This window comes from Propithecus coquereli, unplaced genomic scaffold, assembly GCF_000956105.1.
Source record: "Propithecus coquereli isolate 6110/MARCELLA unplaced genomic scaffold, Pcoq_1.0 Scaffold121, whole genome shotgun sequence".
Taxonomy (NCBI): domain Eukaryota; kingdom Metazoa; phylum Chordata; class Mammalia; order Primates; family Indriidae; genus Propithecus; species Propithecus coquereli.
The window spans coordinates 2087467-2100757 of record NW_012136192.1 but is presented as its reverse complement, the minus strand read 5'-3'; the positions used below and the strand labels follow the sequence as shown (position 1 = coordinate 2100757).

The 13291-nt window shown below is 39.1% G+C and overlaps 1 protein-coding gene across 1 annotated transcript in view; it reads left to right on the top strand.

Moving 5' to 3' along the window:
- The window catches only part of STXBP4 (syntaxin binding protein 4), a 164155-nt gene that overhangs the window by 143942 nt on the left and 6922 nt on the right, over positions 1 to 13291 (top strand). Inside the window, exon 15 of the mRNA XM_012665676.1 lies at positions 1106 to 1163. Coding sequence (XP_012521130.1) covers positions 1106 to 1163 — 58 coding nt within the window. The remainder of the gene's footprint in view (positions 1 to 1105; positions 1164 to 13291) is intronic.

Sequence of the window (13291 nt, the reverse complement as noted above, 5' to 3'; positions counted from 1 at the left end):
TTTTTTTTGTTTGTTTGTTTTTCTTAATTACAAAATAAATCAACATCCTTAGAGCTGCTCCTCAAAGACTATTCTCTAACAAACAAATGTGGATAGAGTAAGGGTTTATTTCATTCAGGAAGTTACTCTTCCTGCACTTTTGCTGTGCCCCTCGCCAAGACTTGGGGAAATAAAAGTCGGTGATTTTTTGTTCAAGCTCAGTTACTTTCCAAAGAAGTAGGCTACTTGATCCATGGTAAGCCGGTGTCAAAGAACTGATCCAAAAGGTCAATTAAAATCCTTAGCAGTACTCAGGGATGGAGCGGAGGGGTGGAAACCATTGTGTTCTAGAGGGGTACCAGCCCAAATGAGAACATAAGAGAATGTGGCTTCCTCAACATGAGGCTGATCTCTTGAAATGATCAAGGCCAAAATGTACTCCTTTACAGAAATATAGCCAAGTATTGCTTGCTTACGTCAATCCCCATCTCTTTAGAGCCAACTATTCTCAATCCCATTACAGAAATGGAAGCTAAGTTTAGCAAATTGTTTGGCCGTTTATGTTTAGTGCACAAAATTCTTAATTATCAAAGTAAAATGCCACAATCCATTGTAAATCACTTTGCTAAACTTTCAAACTTAATAAGGAATTTTGTCTTGTCCAAAAGCTACTTTCAAACCCCTGCTGATCTGGCACTCATGTATGATTCCCTGTGGAGCTTAGTGGAAGAATGTAAAGGGAGCCAATTAAAGAAACTTTGAGCCAGAATAGACAAGCAGAGGCCATCTTGTCCGTCCTTCTGCCTCCAGGCAAAAACCATCCGCTGCAACACAAATTTTTGCTTGAATTCTGCTGACAAAAATGTTCACCACATGTAAATGACAAGTCATAATCCAGTTATTGCAACTAAAGCAGATTGTTAACTGCTCAAGACTTATTTATTGTGTTCTAAAGATGCTGAGTATGAAAGCTTATCTGAACTGTCTTAATTCTCCCTTTCTGAAAAATTATTTTGTATAAGAAATGTACTTAAAATAATTGTAAAGATGGGGGAGGTTTGTGTCCAGGAAATAAATTTATCTTCATCATCTTATTAAATGTATTTTTGGTTTCCTTTCACTCTAGGTTTACCTTATGGGTGGGAGGAAGCTTACACAGCAGATGGAATCAAGTACTTCATCAAGTAAGTACAAGCGTCTCAACCAAGTAAGCAATTTTCTTCACATCTGGAGAGAACCTGGAAGTTGCAGAATAATCAGCAAAACCAAGAAACCTTCTTGGAGGTTACAAAAATTAGTAACAAGAAATGAAGCCTCACCATTTTCAATTCATGTGATTTAAATGCTAATATCAGATATCATGTGGGGAAAAACCTGGTAATAATTTCCAGGGAAACATCAAAAAATGAAAACAGGATCATCATTTGAACTTAAATGCTGACTGCCTGAATTCACTTGTCTGGCTAATAGTACTAATATTTATGAAAAGTTAGTTTCTAATGAAAAATCTATTTTGTATGTCTTAAAAATTCTTAGCAATAATACTAATAGTAATCAACATTTTTTTAATGCTTTACAATGCACACAGTTGATTCAGTCTGCAAATATTTTTTGAGTATTTGCTGTTGCCAGGCAATGTTCTATGCCCTGGAGCTACAGTGGTGAAATATATAGACTAGTTCCCTAATATCATGGAATTTACATAATAGTGAGGAAAAACAGACAATAAATAACTTAATAGATAAATAAGACAGTATATAAACAAACCTTATCTCAGTGGATTCTCAGAACAACCCCTGGAGGTATGTGTAACTATCATTTTTCCTACTTATAGATGAAGAAAATAAGAGGCTTGAGTAGTTGCCAGAAAATCCACAGCTGCTAAGTTACCAAGCCAAAACTAGAGTCAAGGTCTTCTGACCCCCAGGACCTTTCTACTGCACTAGACTGTCACTGATAGAGACCTATCTTTGAAAGCTTGAACAGGAATACATTTTCTAGCTGTGGCACTGGTTAGTTTTACCCTGAACAAAGCAGTGTGATATACTTCTATTATGTTCTGGGTAACTCCTTTCCTGTCAGAATTGACATTATGAGTACACAAAGGGGAATCCCAACAGACTCCTAAGATCCTAGGAGACTCCCTTGTATATTACACTTGGTGTGCATTTGGGGAGGAAAAGGGAGACATGTCATTGCTGTCCTTTCAGATGTGCAGATATTTTACAAAGCAATATCCAGATTCTTGATTCTCAAACCCTGTGACTTTACACATGTTCCTACATCTCTCTTAACCTCAGTTTTGTCATCATAAGATAAGAGGACTCTGGCCGGGCACGGTAGCTCACACCTGTAATCCTAGCCCTCTGGGAGGCCAAGGCCGGCAGATGGTTTGAGCTCAGGAGTTCAAGACCAGCCTGAGCAAGAGCGAGATCCCATATCTACTGAAATTAGAAAGACATTAGCCAAACAACTAAAAATATATATATATATATAAAAAAAATTAGCTGGGCATGGTGGCTCATGCCTGTAGTCCTAGCTACTCAGGAGGCTGAGGTAGGAGGATCGCTCCAGCCCAGGAGTTGGAGGCTGCTCTGAGCTAGGCTGACACCACGGCACTCTGGCCTGGGCAAGAGAGTGAGACTCTGTCTCAAAAAAATAAATAAATAAATAAGGAGACTCTTACCTACTTCATAAAGTTGTTAAATGTTAAGCACCTACCATAAAACTTTGAACACAGTACATACCCAATAAATAGTCATCATTAATTTACAGTGTGGAGAAACCATCATTTTGGGAAAAAAAAAACATGAAAAATCATATGAGCATTAGAAAGATTGAGAATTCAAAAGCTTCATATTTGAAAAGATTTAAGAAAAAGCTAGGGATAAACCTGGCATAGTGTTTTCATGGTGTATTTTTTCCTGGTGGTCTCTAGCAAAAAGTGATTAATGAAGCAAAAGTATTGTTTATAACTTGTGGAGGAGAAAGGAACTTTTGGAGTAGAGGACCCAGGAATTCCATGTGCAGATTACATTTAATACCACACTATTCACTTCCAGAATCTTCTCTCTTCTGTAAGGAAACTTGCTCTCTGATATACTAGGTTAATCATATTTAGTTCCTGTTTGAATCACTGTACTATAGGAATAGCAGAAAAATGAAAAACTACATTCAAATTTGGGTTGGGTTTCTTTCTTTTGGACATTATCTTTTAATTAATAAAGGAAAAGATAGTGGAAGAATGATCATTTATTGAGCACTATCTGGCGCTTAACAGTCAGGAATATGCTAGGTGTATTTTTCTATGCATTGTATCCTTTAATCCTCTTAACAGTATGAAAAGTAGGTGTCACTGGGCTCCTATTAGGATGGTATTACGATGCTAGTGGGCTGCATCTTGCCTTCAGCCGTGCCTGTCTCCTAGAGGGTCCCCAAAAGAAATGCATGATCAAAAGAAGGAAAACCAGCACTCATTATTAACTAGAGTTCTACATTCAAAGGCCTTTAAAAGATGTTAGTAAAGGAGGCTGGACCCTTTGGAGAACTCCTTTACCTAAGCTTAGCAGTCTATCAGTATAAGCTAAATGTCAGAACTAGTTAGTGCTTTCTGAGAAAAGGATACTAAGGGCACAATTGCCCATAGCAAAGAAAAAAGAGTGAGCAAGAGATGGCCAGCCAGAGAGTCGGTTTGTCTCATTGCCTGGTGCCCAGTGGCTTTAGCCACTGTTCCTCGCAAAGTGGAACAATAGCCTTGGGCTGGACTCTTACTACAAGAGAAAACAGCATCCAAGAGGAGACTAAAGAGAGTCAACAAGCCCCTTGGCAGCCTTGAGACCTAACTCACAGTGCCTGTGGAAGGAATAGAAAAAGATGCTACATTTATCCTGTCCCCTTTGCTCCTCTCAGAAATATACCCCACAGGGTGTGTTTGGAAGCCCATCAGTCCTCTTCCTTGACCTTAATCTTGACGCATAAGGAAAACAGAAAGAGATGATGAGATGAATTTGTTCCCCAAAGAGCAATGGTGGGTATCCTTGCCTCACCATTACACTTGGAGAAAGTGTTAAAGAAGCTAAACTCATCAAGGTCATACTGTAGTAAAACAGCAGAGCCAAGATACATATGCAGGGTTGTCTGGCTCCAAAGCCACCACCCACACACACCCATGCTGCTCCACCTCTGCCTCCTTATGTCAGTAGTATGCTGACTGTGACAAGAAAGACATTTTTTTTTTTTTTTTTTTTTGAGACAGAGTCTCACTCTTTTGCCTGGGCTAGAGTGAGTGCCATGGCGTCAGCCTAGCTCACAGCAACCTCAAACTCCTGGGCTCAAGCAATCCTTCTGCCTCAGCCTCCCAAGTAGCTGGGACTACAGGCATGCACCACCATGCCCAGCTAATTTTTTTTTTCTATATATTTTTAGTTGTCCAATTAATTTCTTTCTATTTTTAGTAGAGACGAGGTCTCGCTCTTGCTCAGACTGGTTTCAAACTCCTAAACTCAAACAATCCGCCCGCCTCGGCCTCCCAGAGTGCTAGGATTACAGGCGTGAGCCACCGCACCCGGCCGACAAGAAAGATATTTTAAACAGATCTTGATTTAGGTAGAACTCTATACTTTATCCATTTTAAAATAGCAGAATAGAAACTTAGTCCTAAGAATAAGTAGTTATCTCCTGGCGATTAGAAAGGTCAAAGAGTAAAAATAAGAAAATCTAACAATATAGCAGTGCTTCCTTTATCCAGCCTCATGGAGGACTGGGGTGCTTGCCTCATTAGGTTGTTTGTTAGAACTTAACCCCATTCAAGCATCAAGACTTAGTTTGGTTGGCTGTTCTTGATGAAAGTCTTACTTTAATATGTGTTATATACTTCCCTGCCTTCTTATACGGAGGCCACTAAACAAAATCCTCAAGAACATCCGCTGTTGTACATAATACAGTAAGTTCTCCAGGGGATGTTAAGCTGTATAAACCAGAGTAGAGACAAAGCATTCATCTCTCGCTCCTCTCAGTGTGCCTGTCCATCTTCTCCTGTCCCCATTCTCCTCTTTTTCGCTACACCCTCTTCCACAGGAGTTTCTTACTTGAAGAGGACAGGACGCCAGATAATCAGGCTAATTTGAATTGTTTTCAAATAGTTCTTGACTGTGGATCCACCGGAGTGCTTATGTGAGTCAAGTACGTAAGTTCTGATGCAGGTGGATTTGATTACAGGAAGGCCATCTGCTCTAAGGAAAGAAGAGCATGGGCTTTGGACTTGGAGAAACTTTGATTAAAATGCTGGTGTCTCCACGGAATAGCTGAACAACTTTAGGCACATTTACATAACCTCTCTGGGCTTTAATCTCCACATTTATAAAATGGAAAGTATATTAGCACTTCATAAGGTTCCTTTCCAGAATGAATGAGCTTATTTATGTATGTGGAGCCTATCATAGCATCTGGCCCAAAGTAGACACTTTCAGCAAAGGTTAGCCATCTTCACTCCCTCTCCTTGCTCTAACATTTTGGTGGGGGTTTCTTCGTGGTTCCCAGCTACATTCAGTTTGGCAGTGTTGCCAGATGAGTAAAGTTTGCATGAGCAAACACCGTGTCTTTTGGGACCTATTTATTAAATAGTTTTGGGTGTTTTTTAATTTTTTTTTAATCTTCATCCTCTTACTACCCCAATCAAAATTTTTAGCCTGGATAGCATGTGTTAGCTTTTGAGGTGAGAGTGGTTCATTTACCAGGTAGATGATACTGTGAAGGCAAGAAATAACAAGTAGTAAACTCAGATCTTTGTTTCTCTCACCTCTACTTAAAAAGAATAGTGACTGAAGTCACCTTCCCAGAACACCAGAGGAGGTGACAGTCTGTATACATATAATCTCTTCCCTGAAATTGGCATCTGTCACTGTCTTCCCAGAAATTGAATTGTTACATCTGATGGAAGCCAAGCCTCAGGCAAGGGAATAACTGCCAGTGCTGTCCCAAGAGAGACCAGACAAACATAGTCCTTCCTCATTGAATATTTTTATCCATCCACATGTCCATTGCACATCTAATAATACTTTGTCATCTACTTAAGTTCTGATGCAAGAGAAGAAAGCATTTTATCTGGTGTAAACAAATTTAATTAGTGTTGGCATTGCTAGAGCCAATGTTTCATAGAACTAATAAATATATATGTCTGTGTGTGCCTATGTGTGTGTATCAATGTATGTATTCATGTATGCATGTGGGCAGGGTTACTCATTTGCCACGTGTATGTCTCTGTGTGTGTGTGTGATGTATCAGGGCATTGTAGGAAATTTTTTCTTATTTTTTCCTGAGAAAGAGGGCTGCAGCACTCTTAAATTTAATGACAAAATGTCTGTTATCATGAGGATGCTATAAATGAAATTATCTGATTAACTTGACCATTTTTCCACCCAATTTTTTGTCTTCCCTTTGAAACTGTACACTATTACAGATTTATAGTAGCTTTTGGTATGACTCCACTGTAAAAGTTCATATACTTTATATGTATGTTACATAATGTAACAAAATTGTTATGAGAGTTACCAAGTTTGTTAGTAAAACTGAATTTAAATTTTATGAATTAGATACAGCTACTAGCTGCTTTCATTGAACTCTATTATCTCTCTATTGAAAGATTCAGATTCACTGTGTTCAATGATCATACTTGTATTAATTCTCTACTTCTGCATAATATGTTTCTCCAAATGTTTACAGCTTAAAACAGCATTTATTTTCTCACTCAGTTTCAGAGCATCAAGAATCCACGTATGGCTTCACTGACTTATTCTGGGTCTCTCTCTGGGTCTCCTGGAATTGTGGTGAAGCTGTTAGAAGGGCTAGGAATTGAACAGTGGCTTAGTGGGCTGGCCGGAATATTTGTTCCAACTCACTCCTGAGGCTGTTGGCAGGAGGCTTCAGCTCCTCTCCACATCACAGACACACAGGGATGCTCATGATATAGCAGCTGCCTTCCCCCAAAGCAAGGGACGAGAGAGACAAAGGCAAGAGCTGCAGTGTCTTTTATAACCAGTCTCAGGAGTGACTGATCCACCATCACTTCTGTCATATGCTGTTGGTCACACAGACCAACGCTGGTACAGTGTAGGAGGCGACTACGCACGAATGTGAATACCAGGAGGTGTGGATCACTGGGAACCATCCTAGAGGATGCTGCCAGATGCTGCTTCACAATGTGGGTTAGGATATATGTAGTGTGGATACATAATCCAGACATCTATATACACAATACGAAATTTCAATGTCACATGCTTGATTTGAATATTCAATTATACTGTTAGTGATTTTCTCAAATAGATAAAATCATTTGTTTTTAAAAAGTTACTTAAACTTGGCTTATAATTCTCCATGCATTCATTTAGGTTGATATATCCTTATATCGGATCCTAAAATCAGAGATATTGTTCCTCATGTTATAAATCCTGTTCTTCATTACATAGGAAGTATTATAAGAACATTACAAATGCTTATCAGTAGAACCTGGGGAGGTCTGTGTGATTTTTCAATAGAAAAAAAGTTTTTCTCTGGAGCAAGGAAGGCAAATAGATTTCAACTCACACTAACTCTGTCAGTTCATAATGGCTGTCTCGTGTTATTTTGAGAAAAATTCTGAGGCCATATTCAACTTCACTGATGTATGCCTTGATCAATTAGAGATGTCTGCCATGGTGCAGGGGTAGGGAGAAGTATCATACAAGATACATGCCACATCTTTACAATCTTGGTCTTCTTTTTTTTTTTTTTTCAAGTAAGAGTTGTGCCAATGCCAAATTTATTCCAGTTTAACTGTCCCAGTTGAGATAAATTCATGATTTTTTAATCCATCAAATAGTTAAGAATCGTATAACTGAGATGTAAAATAGTACGTGTATATGCTAAAGGTTTTGTTATACAGTAGGCCCCCGCATGCCCAGTTCTGCTTTCCGTAGTTTCAGTTATCCGTGGTACAGTAAGATATTTTGAGAGAGAGAGAGAGACCACATTCTCATTTTTGTTACAGTGTATTGTTATAATTGTTCCATTTTATTATTAGTTATTGTTGTTAATGTCTTTCTGTCCCAAATTTATAAATTAGCACCTCTTACACTTTCCTGGATTAAACTTAAGCCCATTATCCGAAGTGGGGCACCACAAGAGCAGCAGAACGGGATCCATTTGTACTCACCATCAAATTGGTATTAACTAATCAACACATAAATGCACATATCAGAACAACATCTATTGGATGCTGGGGAAGGGGGAGGGCGGCGGGAGGAGGGGGGAGGAGGGAGGAGGGGAGGGGCTATTTGTATACACAAGGAGTGCAATGCGCACTACCTGAAGGATGGACATATTTGAAACACGGACTTCGAGGGGGGGGAACCAAGGGCAACACACGTAACCTAAACATCTGTACACCCATAATTTGCTGAAATAAAAAAAAAAAAAAAGAAATGAATTTGAATGAAGGGAACATGTCTTAGGACAGAGTTAGACAGTTCTCCCGCCCCGCCCCGTGCTGTGGTGCAAGTTGAGAAGCGACCCCCTACCCCCAACCCCCAGGAGCAGGACGGGTCAGAGCCTGAGCTCTTCATTGGCTCTGGTGCCTGGAGCTCCCAGGGAGAGTCTGGGAGGCCTGAGAGAATTCAAGCAAATTCATCCAAGACCCATAGCCAGTCTAGGTCCAGAAAGAAGAGCTGTGACAATTACAGTAGTGGCCCCTTATCCGGAATGGAGGAATACTTTCCAAGGCCCCCAGGGGATGCCTGAAACTGTGGATAGTACTGAGCCCTATCTACGCAATCTTGGTCTTCTAGAGCATATTGCTAACACAGGAACTCTGCCATTATGAACAGTAATAATGCAACTGTTAGGTTGGAATCACAAAATAAATAATGAGACCACCCCTAATTTCTTATGAGATGTTCAGTATTTGAGAGCTTTGCTTTTATGACTCTAAAGCATAACTAATTTCCAGTAGACATGGTTTTTCTCATTTATCTCCAGTCAGAGTTCATTAATAACCAAAAGTGACTATCTTGTACTTGGGGTAAGATAGCCAGTTAGGGCATTCCTGGGTAGGGAAGAATGGAGCATAGCCTATATGTGAATAAAATTTATCATTGTCAGCGACTATATTAATTAAAAGCTTCAGTTATGTTGTATCATCTCATTTATAAAATAAAGAAAAAGAAAACACAAGAGAAGAATTTGAGGTTATGATTTCTTAGGCCTTAACTTAATTTTCAAGCAGAACCCATATTAGGTAATTCTAATGCAATTAGAAATTAGGGAGATTGAAGAGAGGAGGGTGGAGAGGAAGGGATGGTTTCTGAATTGAAAATAAAAAGCCACTTACTTTTGGCTTTTCCTAAATCCTTGGCAGATTATTTTAGCTTCACTTTAGTAGGCACTATTCAGAGCCCTCACTCTGAAGATCTCATTAATTTGGCTGCTTTGATTTATTCTCCATGAGCGAGGAAATGTATACTGACAAACTAATAAGGCTAAAGCTCACTTGATGAGGTGTTAGGGCAATTTCTATGCAACTAATTTCAGATTAGATAAGGAGAATGCACATAGGCACCTCACTATCTTTTACACGTGTAAGAATCCTGACAGAGCCTTTCATTCTTTTTTTTATATATAGTGCATGACTGATTTATTTGTCTTACTTTGTTTTGAGTTGTTTATAACAGTAATTCAATCAAAATGGCAAATATTAACTGACTATACCGTATTCTAGTCACAGTACTAAATGCTTTCATTCTTAATGAGACTATAATGAAGAAGCCAACAGCGTACTTAAAAAAGGAAATATGGACCTTTTTAATATTTTGCCCCCAAACACTTCTTAGCTATGAATATGTTGTAAGGTACTGAAATCACTAGATTGGATTTCAAAGCTGTAACCATCTATGTGATAGCTGGTTTAGAATATTCATTACCTAGCACAGTGCCTAGTATTCACAGGAACTAAATAAATATTTATAAGTGAATGAGTGCTATTGTTGGAAATCTGGGGAAGAAATTGATAGGAAAAAAATAAGGATTTTAGTCTCAGACAAACCTGGGTTCTAATGTTCATGCCACCTCTTTTGAGTGTGTCCTTGGTAGTAGTAAGTTATTTTAATATTCTATACCCCCATTCTCATTCTAAAATAAGGACAATAATTTTTATCTCCCCAGATTGTTTTGAGATTTGAATGAAATTAGAGGTGTAAAGCCCCTGGCAAAATACCTGGCACATGGTGAGTGCCTAACAGATGTTATTAATAGTTCCCCCTGCCTCCCCTCATTTCATACTATTGCTATTTGCCAATGGAGGAGTTTTAAATGGCAGCATTTGCACAGCTGAAAATAGAAACCAGTAGCCAAAACCTACGCTTATGCCACTCTCTGGCCAGTCAAAAGCCCTGTGATAGGAGCAGAGAGGTTGCATTGATCATGAGCCTGAGACAGCTTGCTTGAGATTTTCTATAAATACCTACAAAGAGGTGTAGGAATATGAAGTGCTGTATGAGAAATTGTCATTTAAACGAAAGGCCAGCCAGCTGGCTTGGGTTATTCAGAATGGCAAAGCCCACTGAAATGAATAAAACATCCAGATCTAGACATACAACATCAAACTCTTTCCCCCTCCCCCTGTTTAACCAATGACAGGTATAACGTAGGCATGATGCATGTTTTTCAGCATTTCATTAGGATATTAACAGCAAATCCTCTGGGATTGCATAAAGTACTTTGAAATTCATCACCTTCCTGGTGTTTTACTTTTATTTAGCGAGATAGAGAATTCTCTCTGCCTCTAGTACCCTTTATTTAGATTTATTAACAAATACTAACTTTTTGGTCAAACCAACTTCCTTCCCAAATTTGGTTGCTGTATTAGTCTTCTAGGGCTGCCATCACAAAACACCACAAACTGGATGGCTTAAACAACAGAAATTTATTTTCTCAGTCTAGAGACCACAAGTCCAAGATCAAGGTGCCATCAGGGTTGGTTACTGGTGAGGCCTCTCTTCCTGGCTTCTAGATGGCTACCCTCTCTCCATGTCCTCACATGGCCTCTTCTCTGTGTGCCCACAGAACAAGAGAGATCTCTGGTATCTCTTCCTCTTCTTACAAAGACACCAGTTCCATCAAAACCATGTCCTACACCCATGACCTGATCTAATACCAGTCCCCTCCCCAGAGTCCCAATCTCCAAATACAGTCACATTGGGAGTTAGGGCTTCAGCATATGAATGAAAGGGACATAGTTCAGTCCATACAGTTGCTTTTTTCTTAAATTACTTTCCATGAGATCTCTAGCAACTTCTTTTTTATCATATAATAGATTATCTCTATTATAATGGCACATTAATTTTTCATCCTATACAGTTACCAAATTTCAGGCAAATTGCAAGAATGAATCCAAATTAGTGCCTTTTCCTTAGACCCAAGTCTTTGTGGAAGAAGCAGCTGGGGGGAGTGGGAAGTATGGTCAACAGAATAATGTCCCCCCAACAATGCCCACATTCTAATTCCCAGCACCTGTGAATATGTTAGGTTGCATGGTAAAGGGAATTAAGCTTGTAGGTGGAATTAAGGTTGCTGATCAACTAACCTTAAAATAGGGAGCATATCCTGGGTTATCCAGGTGAGCCCACTCTAATCACATGTGTTCTTAACAGTAGAAGAGGGAGGCAGAAGAAGAGAGTCAGAGAAAGAGATGTGACAATGGAAGCAGAATCCAAGATATGCTATGTTGCTGGCTTTGAAGATGGGAGCCATGAGCCAAGGAGTGTGGGTGGGCTGGAAAAGCAAAGAAACAGATTCTCCCCTAGAGCTAAAGGAACATAGCCTTGCCGACACTTTGATTTTAGCTCAATAAGACCCATGTGGGACTTCTGAACTATAGAACTGTAAGGTGGTAAATTTTGTGTTGTTTGAAGGCACTAAATTTGTGGTAATTTGTTATGGCGATAGAGAACTAACAGAGAGTTAGAGGTTGGCGGGGTGGGGAGAGGACTATGGTTATGGTGTACCCAGAATGTGTTAGACATGGAGCTGGAGGGTTCGTGCATGTTAACTCTTAACAAACTATTGAGACAGGTATTAATATTATGTGTTTTGTAGATTAGGAAACTGAGACTCAGAGTTTAAGTAACTTTCTCAGAGACACACAGGTAATCCAATTAGTGCATGAGCAAGCTGGAATTTCAAAGTGGGTCTGTGTAGTCTGTATGAAAGAATAGTGACCCTGGTTTGTGTCTATGTCCTAGTTCTGCTACTGTGTGACTTAGAGCTCTCTGAGCCTCTACAATTTCATCAACTGTAAAAACTGAAGAGAAACATAAGGCTCATGGGATTTGTTTGAAAAGCAAATTGGGGAATCAGTATCAAAGAATATTGTAAAGTACAGAATGCTTACCTGATACAAAGTCTTATCCAACTGCCACATCGTGGATTTGAATAAGTTTACGTATCACTCCTGCTATTTAGAAATATTTATTAACCACAATAAAAAATTGACCTTGAAAAAAAAAGAAATATTTATTTAGAAAATAAACTAGTCAAAATTGTTCAAATTATCAAAATAATTCAATTATTACCTGCTACCAAATATATGAATAGATCTTTGTAAGTTACTTGGATATGAGAATATTGGTGAGAAGGGCTAGTAGTGCTGGTTATTTAGTCACTTTGGAGCCATTTAAATATTTTTTCCTGATAACATTAAATTTCTGTACATGTATTTCTGAATCATTTAGGGTAATCGTGGACTATCACATCTGAAGATTGTCTTTTCTGATCCTCAATTATAATTAAACTTGTCTACCACTTTCGAATATTTTTACTCAGTGGTATAGCAGTAGCATATACATCAGTGGACTGTATCCATGCATCAAATATTTATTGACCCCACTTGCTATGAGCCTGTCACTGGGGCTATAAGGATGAGCAGGTTTCTTCCCTGCCCTCCAGAAGCGAACAGCCTACTGGGCAAAGATAGATATATTAAGAATTTGTTGTCACATGGCATAAAAAGTATGGCTACTAGGGAAGCACAAAGCCTCTGACTCAGGCTTCACATAAGCACTTTTTATTCATAGTTGTTCATATAACAAAATTTGTATGAATTTTATGGCAAGTACTTTTTTTTTTTTTGAGACAGAGTCTCACTTTGTTGCCCGGGCTAGAGTGCCATGGCGTGAGCCTAGCTCACAGCAACCACAAACTCCTGGGCTCAAGCAATCCTACTGCCTCAGCCTCCCGAGTAGCTGGGACTACAGGCATGCCCCACCATGCCCGGCTAATTTTTTCT